Raw genomic sequence first — 13195 nt, 5'->3', positions numbered from 1 at the left:
AAGAGTGAGGGCTCAACAGTGACACCCAAGTTGCATATTTGAATCACTGGAAGAAGTATGATATCCTTGAAGGTAACAAAGATTGGGAAGATGGGTGCTCTGAGGACTTTTCAAAAGAAGTGTGCTGTTTTTGACTTGAGTTTGAGATGCCTTTGGTGCATCCAGTTTGAACAGTGCAGTAGATTGATGACAAAATTCTGCAGCTCAGGAGGGAGACTAGGGTAGACTAGGTAGAGCTGGGAGTTCCCTGCATGGGGATGATTATTAAGCCCTTGGGAACTGATGAGTTCATAATTTGAAAGAATGTAAAAAGAAGTCCCAAGATAATATTGGAGTACTCTCTTAAAGAGGATGGCATAGATGATGATACTGTAAAGGAGAGTCAAACAGTGGCCAAATGGATAAGAAGAGAACGAAGAACAAGGAATATCATGGAAACCTAGAAACATATGGAGTGGCCAGTGACATTGAGAGATCAAGAAGATGAAGATTGAGGAAAAGCTGTTGGATTTGATAATTAAAAGTTCATTGGTAATTTTGGACAGAGGGGTTTCAATTGAGATCATAAACCAGATTGCAGAGGGGTGAGAAGTAAGTAAGAGGAGAGAGAAAATGGGAGACAAGCCAGACAAGTAGGCAACTTTTGTCAAAAAAAAAAAAAGATGATAATTTGAGAAAATTATAGGATCTAGTGAGTGTTAATAAGGATAGGGGAGACTTGGGCTTGTTTTAGGTGGGAGGAAAGAAAATGATAGATAAGGTGAGAATGAAGATTAGAGATAGAGAAAGGGTGATTGAAGGGGCAGTCTTTTGGAGAAGATAGAAAGGCACATGTTACAAGATGATTATTATGTATTTTTTAATAATGTTTTCATTTGGGCTGGTTTATACAGTTAGGTAGAGCACTGTGAGTATGGAGCTGTAGTTAAATCATAAACCAGTTTGATTCACACAGAGGGAAATTAATGTCGCCATGGTAACACATAAACTTAGCCAGATCTCATAAACTGGTTACTTGATTATAGGTGAAACTAATTTGTTGTTGGGTTGTTTTTTTTTTTTAAACCTTTACTTTCCATCTTGGAATCAATACTTTCTATTGGTTCCAAGGCAGAAGAGTGGTAAGGGCTAGGCAGTGGGGGTAAAGTGACTTTCCCAGGGTCACACAGCTGGGAAGTGTCTCAGGCCAGATTTGAACCTAGGGACCTCCTGCCTCTAGACCTGGCTCTCAATCCACTGAGCCACCCAGATGCCCTCCTAATATATGTTTATTAGTTTGAAAACAAATTTAATTATTAGAAAAACCACCCATTTCACAATATTGGTAAAAAGACAATGGTCTTTTTATATGAATCAGAATAGGTTGCTCAGAATTGCATATAGTTTTCAAAATGCTTTTCTTTATTTGGTATCAATTTAAGGCAACAATTAGATTGTTTTAAGTTATTGCTGCAATTTTGATGATATCAAACATATTAAGGAAATGTTCATGATTTGAATTTTTCTTACAAAGGCTTTCTTCAACTGCAGTATTTTTTTTTAGGTTTGAAAATACTCAGACATTATGTATTTAAGGCTTTAAATTAAATAATTTAAGAATTTAAATTATTTTCTAATTAAAAGTTAACTGACTTGACACTTTGTGTTAAATTTATACTATGAACTGAGCAAAATCTAGTTATATTAATATATATTTTTCTTCTATGAATGTACTTTTATTAGTATGTTTCTTTTTTATAGGAACATGTCTTTTGGGTGGTGTCTCTGAATACATTATTTATTCTTGTCTTTGGTAAGTATTCAATTCAACAAAAGTTGGTGAAGTGCCAGCTCTTGCAAGGCACTGAACTAGATAAATGTTGGGTATACAAATATGGAAAACACTGGTTCATTCTGATGGAAATGACTTCTTTTATCCTAGTGTCATCCATCTCCCCCCTTATCCATCTCCCCCCTTCATTTCTACTCCCTATTGCTGCCTTGAGGGAAATTCTGGCCTGCCATTCCTCACCCTTTAGTTGATGTGTTGTCCTGTAACTGCTAGAGATCATTATGACCTAACCCTCCCATTTGTGGTCCCAGTGCCAGAGTTTTGACCTCTCTTGTTACTTTTAACTTCACTCCTTGTCTTCAGAGTCAGTCTGGTTCTACCTCATTATTCCTGTAGTAGAAATTCCTTTTCTCTGGCTGTTAGAACCTTACTCAGTCTCTGCTTTTCTATTATGAGACTTTGTCCCAGGAGCTGGGGCCAGTGCCTTAAGCTAGATGAGCTTCCATTCTTACTTCCCAATAGGACTTTTGAGAGGGAAAGAATGGAGTAGTTTGGGTAGTATATGGCATCTCTGTTCCTCTTTGATTTTTTAGCAGTGGAATAGCGATTTTCACATGAAATACTGAACACATTTTGATAAAAGTTATTATAAATAGTAATTAAAATTAATTAATATTGTTGGGTGGTTTTGTGAAAGAGTGAAGAGCCTCAGACTTGTCTTCAGAACACATTGATTTGGTCCTAATTCTGTCATAAACTAAGTGTGAACTTAGCTGAGTCATTTGATAAAATACTACCTGAATTAGTTTACAGATTTAATGCTATACTGTTCAAACTACCAGTGGGATATATTAGATAGAGCTAGACAAAATAATACCAAATTTTTATTGTAAATTAAGGATTTCTCTATTAGCTTGGAGTATTTAAATGAATTGTCTGCTTATTATCCTTCCTTTTGAATTAACTTATTTTGCAGTGAGTGCTTTAAAAAAGCTACATTGGTTATTCATTCAAGGATTTTTAAGTGCTGGGTATGGGCTAGGTGCTGCAGATATAAATTCAAAAGTAGGGACATCAGTAAAGCCCAACATTATATATGCAGTGTTCCACTACTCTTATTCCTTCATGTCTGCAAAAATGAAAGTAAAGTACATTCTCATACTTCTCATTTGGAGCCTCTTGTGCTTTTTACCACCACCACAGTAATACTTTTTCCTTACTCCAAATGATGACTTTAAACTTTCTCAATAGCTGCTCTTTTTCTGGATAGAGGAATGAGTCAGCTAAATTATCTTCAAATATGATATATGTAGATAGTACAGTAATATAGACAACATTGGCCATCTGTATATTAGAGAGTTTTTTAAAACAAGAATGAATGCCATTTCTAATTCTAATATCCTAATTCTTGATATCTTATTCCATGCTGTTTATGGTGCAAGGGGTAGATTAGTCTAGAAAAAAAATTAGTTTGACATTTTCATTTTTTTTCCCTTTAGCATTTTGTCCTTACCACATTGGTCATTTTTCTGTTGTTGGCTTGGGATTTGAGGAATATGTAAGTATGATGGATAAAAAATCTTTAAAGATATTCATTTTGATTAATTGCTTTTAAGCACTTGACACTTTAAAGATAAATCTTGAGTAATACATCTTTTCTATAGCATATTGTTATACTTCCCAGATTACTTTATGCTTCGAGAATGATTAGTCAGTGTAATTGATCCTTTATTTTTATATTACAGTAGTGTAATCATTTGTACTCCAATGACAACATTGAAATTCTTGAAAAGAATATCAAGTAGTAAGGGTGATAGTGATCAAGTGATAAATTGCAAAAATGAAGGAAGGAGGGAGATATCCAGAATAGCAATGTAGATGTACTAGTACCCTAAGATACTGTTTCCTCACCAGTATGTTGAGGCATATCTAAGTATATTAATATTTTATTGAAAAACTTTTTGTAATGACTGTGTTTCCTGATCAGTAAAAATAGCCAAGGGTTTTCCCTAATCCACTATCTTTTCTTTTTGTTTCCCCTCTTTTATCTTAGTGAAAACAGTAGCACATTTTCCAAAAGACCTAACTTCCAATTCCCTTCACCAACACTCTTATAACAGTTTCATCAAGAGAAAATATAATGCCAAGCCCCTAGTGTTAAATCACTGCCAATTTAGAAATAAACAAAAATACTATTGAATAAGAAATATAAAAGGATTTTCCTGAGGTATGGATTGTAGGAACCATCCAGGAGGAGGAGATGTCTTTAATGAGCATTTATGATCCTGAATAATGCAATAATTGTATCTGAAATATGGAATAAATAATATCTCTAGTATGTGTTGCTTTTATGAGTAAATGCCACAAAAAGCCATCTTGTATAAGAGTTTGTGATTACTCTGAAAAAATGTAGAGAAATGTTCCCATTTTGAATTCCCAAAGCAAAATAGCTATATAACTTGAGAATTTATTTTACCCTGCTGTTAGGCAAATGAATATACTAAGTGCAACCAAAACAAATTTTCCTATCTTTTTCATTTTAAATGTTCAACCACTTAAAATAAGTAAATTGATTTATGTCTCAAGTTTTGACATTTTTGCACTGATGTAATTTGATAGCCTATTTAGCCTTTAGCAAAAAGCAGGGCAAAAGGGTCCAAAAGTTGTCCAAATTAATAGAATACCTAAATGAAAACCCAGAAGACTTTGTCCCCTGAATGTTTAGGTTCCTGGATCTTGAATTGTTAATACTTTTTTTTTTTAATTTTCAGGTCCAAGCATCCCATTTTGAAGGCCTAATCACAACAATAGTTGGCTATGTGCTTTTAGCAGTCTCATTGATCATTTGTCATGTATCCTTGAACAAAATGATGCAGATACCTCTGATAACTTAAAGATTTATTTTTACGTATCCCCTGCTGGAAAAGTTTTAGTGATTCTTTCTTGGTTTTAGGATAAAATAGAAACTTCTGTTTGAATTTTAGAGCTCTTCCCAGTCTGGCTCTAGCTTTTGTTATCAGTTTTATTGTACGTTACTCTTAATGTATTCTATAGTCCAGTCAGATTGCTCTATTTGCTTATACATGACATTTTATCTCCCATCTCCATGCCTGTTCATAGTCAATGTTCTCCATGTCTTTGGAACACACTTATAGAATCCATGGCTTCCTTGAAATCTCCATCAGAAAACAACTTAAAAGAAGCCTATCCATCTAATGACTAGTTGTCTAGAAATCACTTTGGATAGTATATTAATTTGTTTTGTAGATGTTGATTCACACAAAAGGTAAACTTTTTGAGGGCAGGGACTGTTTTCCTTTAGTGCTTGCATTTCTTGTTGCCTAGTTCAATTTCTGGTGTACAGCAATCTTTGAACTGAATTGAGTCTGATAACTTTAATTGGTCTCTCACTACTACTCAGTAATTCTCATAATTATATATCTTTGTTTAGAAGTTAGGGTTTGGCAATTGAGGTTATTTTCTTATCTTCGTGGCTATGCAGGATAGTGCAAAAAAAGCTTTACACACACTCAAGAAAACTGGATTTGTTTACCATTTCAGACTTTAAAGGACCAAGTGCAAGTTATTTAAATTTCTCAGAGACTTAACTCATTTATAAAGCATACAACTGGCATCAATATATGAAAGTTCAGAAGAAACAGATTTAGGTGTGGCATAAGGAAAAACTTCTTCAGAGCTAGGCTCTTCTAAAAAAAAAAGAAAAGAAAAGGTACCTTGGGAATTGCTGTTCTTTCACTGGAGGTCTTTAAGCAAAGAGTGACTACTTACTGGGAAAGCTGTAGAGATTATTGTTCTCTATATGGTGAATAATTAGAATTTTCTCCCCAGGGACTCTCTTCCAGCATCCCATTTACATAATTTATGCTAACATACTAACCTAGGGAAGAAATAAATTTTGTGTCGCTTTGCCCTCTCACTCTGCTCCCAGGAATGCTGCTTTGGTGGTTGGGTGAGAGCCAGTCAGGAGAAGTTTACTCACGTGGTCATAATTAGGTTTTGTATTTTTTCTTCTTTTTTTTTCCTACTTCAAGTGATTATTAATACATCTTATAAAATATAATACTTGGAGTTATTGGATATTAATTTAAATTTTACAGTGGTTTCTTGTCCTCCCCTCCTCCCCCACACACTTCCTGTTTCTTTTTTTAAACTCTTACGTTTTGTCTTAGTAACAACTCTAAAACAGAAGATTAAGGACCAGGCAAATAGGGTTATGTGGTTTGCCCAGGCTTACAGAGCTAGGAAGTATCTGAGGTCATATTTGAACCCAAGTCCTTCTACCTCCAGGTGTGGTACTCTATTCACTGTGCCACCTAACTGCTCCTCAGGTTCCTTTCAGTTTTAAGATTCTCTCATGCTGTAATATTTTTTTCCATATAGTTATTGATTGTTTTACTCCTATTATTTGACTATTTGAGAGTATGTGTATACAATTGGTTTGAAAATGACTTCTACATATGTAACCAGTGACTTTGTCAGATGCAATTTTATATTCCATTGCATTTAGTTCTTGTCATAAAGCATTTTCTAACTCTTGCAGAAATTACTTATGGCATATAGGGGAGACATTTCTGAATAGCATACAGTCCCCCAGCCTCTTTCATTTTTTATTTTTTTAATGTTAAAATTTTTTTAATTGGCAACATTTATTTTCTTTCCACATTCCCCCACTGAAAACAAAACAAAGTTCTTATAACAAATATGCATAGTTAGGTAAAACAAATTACCACTTCATACATGTTCAAAAATATATGTCTCATTATTCATCTTGAGCCCAGGCATCTTTCTCCCTTAGGAGGTGGGTAGCATACTTCTGTTTTCTTAGATCATGGTTGTCATTGTTTTGATCTAAATTATTAAGTCTTTCAAAATTGCTTGTCTTTATGATATTATTGTATAAATTGTTCTTTGGTTCTGTTCATTTCTGTGTAAGTTCACAGAACTCTTCTCAAATTTATCTGAAATTGTCCCTTCTGTCACTATGACACAGTATTCCATTACATTCATAAATGATAGTTTGTTCAGCCATTCCTCAGTTGATGGCAATCCCTTATAGTTTGCATGTCTTTGTCACCACAATAATTTCTGCTCTACATATTTTTGTGTATTGTCCCTTTTCTTTGATTTTTTTGGGTTATAGATTTGGTAGTGGTATATATAGGTCAAAGGGTACATACTTACAGATATAGTGAATCTTTCTGAAATCATAGGACTAATTCATCAACCAGCTCTACCAGCTGTACCTTAATGTTTAGTTGTCCTTAAGCTTCTTAAACATTTGTCACTCTCCCTTTTGTCAGTTTTGTCAGTCTGACAGGTGTGAAGTAGAAGCTCAGACTTGCTTTAATTTGTCATTTTTAGAAGTTTGGAGCATTTCTTTTTCAAATAGTTCTTCAGAGTTTGTATTTTTTTCCTCTGCTGCTTTTTCTGTTCTTTGACCCAATAACTTCATTTCTTAATCATGAAATATATTTTCTGATATGCCAACATATTCTTCCTTCCTCCACACACAGATTTATGTTGAAATCACTAAAAATCAATATTGACTTGGTTTTTGGACTCTTATCCAGTTTTTTGAAACATCTCTCTCTTCATCTGTAATAGATGTTGCTCTATTATGTCAGAATTATATTTGAGGTAGTCATTTTGCCTATGCTTATCATGAGAAGCTAAAGTGACTCTAGTATCCCAAGAAATTGTTTCTTTTTGCCCATAGATGAATGATGAAAACAGTTCCACCAGCTACTTTCTTTGACTTTCCAAAAAGAACCTCTGAGGTACTTTCTCTTTGGATGTATCTTCATTATGTTTTTGTGTAATTATTGATAAAGGTCACTTCCTTTGTTATTATATCAACTCATTCATTGAGGGGCTATTTTTTTTTTCTGTTGAGTATACTTTATTTTGTTGAAAATATCATTTTCAGGCAAGCATTTGATATTGGTAGTTTGGGCCCTGGAGGGGCTGGAGTTAAGTTTAGAAAAGGGAATATGATTTAGACTGGATCCTTGTTTCCTGGTGTCCCTTTAATTTTGGACTCCAACCTGAGTGCTCCCAATCTGTTGCTCCCAAAGTCTTTTTTCTTTTACTGCTGAAAAGCTATAATTTTCAATAAATGAGATAACTTGCATAGAGTATTCTGCAAAGCTTAAAATGTTAGTTTCTTTTTTCCTTCCCCTTAACTATTAGGGGAAAAAAAGAGGGGCTACTTTTTAATGTACCTTACCATACTAAATGCACAGGACACAGTCAAAAAAAATAGGCCCTGCCCTCTAGGAGATTGCAAATTTAGAACGTTCAGAGTGTCAAAAGTTAAATTAAGTTTATGGATAGTCTGAATGATATTTGACACTGATTAATGAATATTTTATAGCAGTGTAAATATGGAGGGATTTACTTTGTTTTTTAAGCTCCTGTGAATTTCATTGGTAGCTTTTTTATGAGTCACAGCAAGTTGTTGAGGGAGATGTTAAAAAGAACTGGTATTACTTGTTTTTAAGCAAGTAAATTAAACTACTATTGACACAAGATTATGTTCTTTACTTCTTAAAAATTCTCAGTGAATGGAGATCCTAAGACTTTTTTCTTCAAAACTATGGCCTTATTGAATTTTGGTTAGATCCTTTTCCTCCAGCTATCTTTAACTTAACATTAAAATTAGTAATCCATAAATTATTGTACAAGTGTTTTGGTTCTGTATTAAATTATTTCCTTGACTAACCAATATAGGGTTTGGCAGCTCTTGTGAAATTTCAGCGATCCCGTCGCTTATTAGGGGTCTGCTATATTGTTGTTAAGGTAATTTGTAGTTTATGTATTTAAACTATTGAAAATATTTATGTCTGGTATCATAGTACTGATGAAATTTGTTTTTGCTGAAGGTCTCTCTATTAGTGGTAGTAGAAATTGGAGTATTCCCTCTCATTTGTGGCTGGTGGCTGGATATATGTTCTCTGGTAAGTATTGTATTTTTTTTTAAAATATAATTGGTGAAATTAAGATTTAGTTCATTGAAGTCTCTTTCGAAGGGATATTTCAACTAGCAAACTGACACCCCCAGCGAAATGTCTAAGTAACCTTGAAAAATCAGGTTTGAATTGATTCAGTCTTTTTTGGAGAGCAATTTAGTCCATGCCAAAGGGCTATAAAACTGATATATACTAGGTCTGTATACCAAAAAGATTTTTTTTAAAAAAGGGGGAAGGATTTATTTATATAACAATATTTATGGCAGCTCTCTTTGTGGCAAAGAATTGGAAATTCGTCAGTTGGGGAATGACTGAACAAGTTGGTGGTATATTATTCTAACAAATACTATTGTGCTATAAGTGGTGATGAACAGGATTATTTCAGAAAAACTTGACAAGACTTAATATGAACTGATGCAAAGTGAAATGAACAGAACCAGGAGAACATTGTACACAGAAGCATCAATATTGTGTGATGATCTACTATGAATGGCTCACATATCCTCAGTAATGCAAAGATCCAAGACATCAGCAAAGGGCTCATGAGGAAAAATGCTGTATGCTGCTAGACAAAGAACTGTTGAAATCTCAATGCAAATTGAAGCATACCATTTTCTACTCTTATTCTCTTCAAGAAGTTGTTTTTTTTTTTGAAGTGATACATATTTTCATCTGTGACTTGATGGATATTGAAATGTTTATTATGTGACAGACAAATTTATTACCTATATAAATTGCTTACCTTTTTGCAGTGGAGGAAGAGGGAAAGAATTTGGAACTCAAAGTGTGAGAAAATGAATGTTAAAAATTGATTCGAGGGGCAGCTGGGTAGCTCAGTGGATTGAGAGCCAGGCCTAGAGATGGGACGTCCTAGGTTCAAATCTGGCCTCAGACACTTCCCAGCTGTGTGACCCTGGGCAAGTCACTTGACCCCCCATTGCCTAGCCCTTACCATTCTTCTGCCTTGGAACCAATACACAGGATTTATTGATTCCAAAACAGAAGGTAAGGGTTTAAAAATTTTTTTTGATTCAGCGTGTAATTGTGGGGGAAGTAAAAAAAAAAAGAGAAGTCAAGTTTATATTTGTAATCTTTGGGCTATATAAAGATATAATTGTTAGAGGAATTTTTTTATAGTGCCTCATTTTAATATACAGCATTCTGTTTTTTTAATAGCAGATAGAGAATAGTAATAGTCTGTTTTAGCCATTTTAATAGTAATTTTTTCCTGATACCAAGAATTACATAATAATAGACAATAAAGGCAAATTGAGAAGTTAATAAATTAAGATTCCATACTAATGTCAGCTATAATAACTTGTATTAAAGAGTTAAATTAAATACACATTATACTATACTGGTTCTAGTGTCTTTAGACATAAAAGGTTTCTACAGAGATAACTATGTCTAGTAAAGGAACTGAGGCACAGAAACATGAATTGGCCGAGGTCATAAAGCTAATATACTTGGTACAATTGAATTTCAAATCCATATTCTCTTAACTCCAAATATATTGGTCTTACTACTATATCACATTTATTTGTGTTTATAGGTTGGAAAGTCATCAAATTTTCAAATACTTTTAATTATTTCTGTAGACATTATTCTTCTATTACTTAACAGACAGTTTTATAATTGCTAAATAAAATTTCATGGTCAAAGTAAATTAATTGCCCGGGAGATAGCCTTTGGGTGGTGAATATTTCTAAACTTAGCTCTGTGAATCCTTGGGTAATATTCTGTACATATTCTCAGTTTTTATAGCTCAATAGAATATGCTAATGCTTACGTAGTTTTCAAGCAGCCAAGCCATCTTTGCAATGAGACATTAGAGTAGGATGTTAATAAACAAAGTAGTCATAGTAATGATTATTATGTCACTTGAAGCAGTTAGTGGTCCAGTGGATAGAACACTAGTCATGGAGTTAGGAAGATCTGAGTTCAAAATTGATCTCAAACACTTTTAACCTCTATTTGCCTTAGTTTCCTCCATTATAAAATGGAGGTAACAATAGCACCTGCCTCCTAGGGTTAATGTGAGGACCAAATTAAATAATTTTTATAAAAGTGCTTAGCACAGTCTCTGGCACATAATAGATGCTATATAATTGTTTCCTTCCCTTTTCTGTAATAATTGGAGATATTTTGAGGTAGTGGTATATCTATAATCAGAAAATAGGATTTTTAAGTTGTTGCTTTAATATTTTCAGTGGTAGAACTATATTAAAACATTCTTTAATTTGCTAATGGGTTTTCCTGTGCTGTCCCTAGGAGGCAGCATATGTACTGCTATGCTTATGTGAATGTTTTATCAACACATAATTTTTAATTTTCCTTTGGAAAAACACATTTTCTTAATAATTAAAGCTACACAATTGTTTTTGTGTGTGTCCAGACCAGTTTTCCAGTCTGATTCAAAATACAGATGTGATACTATGAGTCATCAGAAAAGTCAAATTTCTAGTCTAAAATTTGTTAAAATATATATAAAGCATCTTATTTTTACCCATATAATCTTTCTTATAAGCAAGATGGATAAATTCAATAAATTTAAGTGTTAGAAAATTTGTTTCCCCTTTTTCATGTATGTATACTTTCTTCTTTGGCTCAGGAAATGTTTGATGCCACTTTGAAAGACCGAGAATTGAGCTTTCAGTCAGCTCCAGGCACCACAATGTTTCTGCACTGGCTAGTGGGAATGGTCTATGTATTCTACTTTGCTTCTTTCATTCTTTTACTAAGAGAGGTAAGTTCTAGCAAAAACAATTATTAGATTACAAAATGTTGAAAAAGTATTATTGCCATAATTCCTTGTTATATTTCCTCAAAGGATTATGAATGTTTTTGTGTGTATCTTCATAATGAGCACTTCTTTTTCTACTTAAAAAATGATGATATGATGTGAATTTGGCTTAACTTGATAATTAGAAGAGACCTAAGAGTTCATCTAAAAGTTCAGTTTGACTATTGGTAATATTAATGTAAGATTCCTATTTGTCGACCAACAAGCTAGAGCAACTGAATCATGACAATCTTAACCATAAAAGAAACTACAAGAAAAAAGGAAGTTTTAGTTAAAATGAAAGAATGACTCACAGGCACTCCTTTTAGAGGTAAGGAAAAAAGGTAGTAGAGTAGGCCTTATCAAATTTTGATTTTCATGTATTGCAGTACCTTTGGTGTGCAAATGAGTGAAAAAAAACACCATGAAAGTAATTGCTGCTAATGCAATAATATCAGTGGCTGAGGATGATGTGGTAGAGAAATTTTCTGAAGAACCACAGAAGACCCTTAACAACTTGCAGTTGTTAATGCTTTCTGTTGAGCCACTAAAAAAATACCATAAAGTAACACCATAAATTTCTGTTTTCAAGATAATATGATTATGATGCACAAAGATTAGAACATTATATAAGCTTAACTTCTCTGTATCATACTGCTAAGACTAAAGAGGAATCTCTCAACTGTTAATCTTCAAGTAGTATCAAGTGCCACTGTGATTTTTCTCCTGATTAATTTGTCTTTTTATATAGAGAAATTACGGTTGTATAGAGCGTGATTTTAAGAGAAATTTAGTCTTTGGAAATCTTTTGCCTTCCTGGAAGGACTATTAATTTTCTAGCATTTCTGTTTTAAATAGACTTTCCTCAGCTGAAAATATGTTTCATAATTCCATATATTTGTGCACAAATAGTGGCAAAATCCTACTTTTGTAAACTTGGATTTTTATTTCCATAACAACTCAAAGACCAGATCTTGGTAGTGGAAAGTTAGAAAAATTTTAAATAGTGCAAATGTTGCTTTAATTTTATTTCTGTCTTAGTAATTAATAACTCGTTAAGACAAAAGGGCAAGGGCTAAGCAAATAGGGTTAAGTGACTTAACTGGGATCACACCTCTGGAAAGTGTCCATGGCAATTTTGAATCAGGTCCTCCAGCCTCCAGGTGTGATTGCTGTATCCACTGTGCTACGTAGCTGCTCCTTGAATAAACTTAAAAAAAAAATGTTCTTATTTCTCCCAATTCAATTTATATGGTTATAGGAAGGCCATTCATTAAAACCTGTTTAAAAGTCATGTTGAAGTTTAAAAGAAATATGCATTGGAACTCCATCTACTTTTTCCAACCATGGAAATCTCATGGAAGATTAGATTTTGCCAAATTTCCTGGATATTGCCAGAAGATATACTTACTACAGGCTTATTGATTATTAGTCTATGTTGATCCATTAAATAGGAATTCGGGAGTTTTCTGTGTAGTACTCAGTTATGCATTCATTTTTTCTCCTTTGTATAGAAGCAATTTTGTCAATATTATCATTATCACATTTCTCAACTAAAAAGATATCCTGGAGACAAGGTTCTGGGTTCAAATATGACCTCAGACACTTCCCAGCTGTGTGACCCTGGATAAATTACTTATCCCCACTTGCCTA

General features: G+C 33.5%; 1 protein-coding gene across 4 annotated transcripts in view; it reads left to right on the top strand.

The window, feature by feature from the left end:
* MARCHF6 (membrane associated ring-CH-type finger 6) overlaps positions 1 to 13195 on the top strand; it is a 97407-nt gene that overhangs the window by 47332 nt on the left and 36880 nt on the right. For all 4 annotated transcript variants that reach the window (XM_056824307.1, XM_056824304.1, XM_056824305.1 and 1 more), the window contains 6 exons: positions 1741 to 1792; positions 3271 to 3329; positions 4543 to 4623; positions 8522 to 8590; positions 8674 to 8748; positions 11372 to 11506. In XM_056824307.1, the coding sequence (XP_056680285.1) occupies positions 1741 to 1792; positions 3271 to 3329; positions 4543 to 4623; positions 8522 to 8590; positions 8674 to 8748; positions 11372 to 11506 (471 nt within the window). The remainder of the gene's footprint in view (positions 1 to 1740; positions 1793 to 3270; positions 3330 to 4542; positions 4624 to 8521; positions 8591 to 8673; positions 8749 to 11371; positions 11507 to 13195) is intronic.

The sequence above is a fragment of the Monodelphis domestica genome, chromosome 3, assembly GCF_027887165.1.
Source record: "Monodelphis domestica isolate mMonDom1 chromosome 3, mMonDom1.pri, whole genome shotgun sequence".
NCBI classification, from domain to species: Eukaryota; Metazoa; Chordata; class Mammalia; order Didelphimorphia; family Didelphidae; genus Monodelphis; species Monodelphis domestica.
The sequence above is the reverse complement of the archived record's forward strand: the minus strand, read 5'-3'. Positions and strand labels throughout refer to the sequence as shown.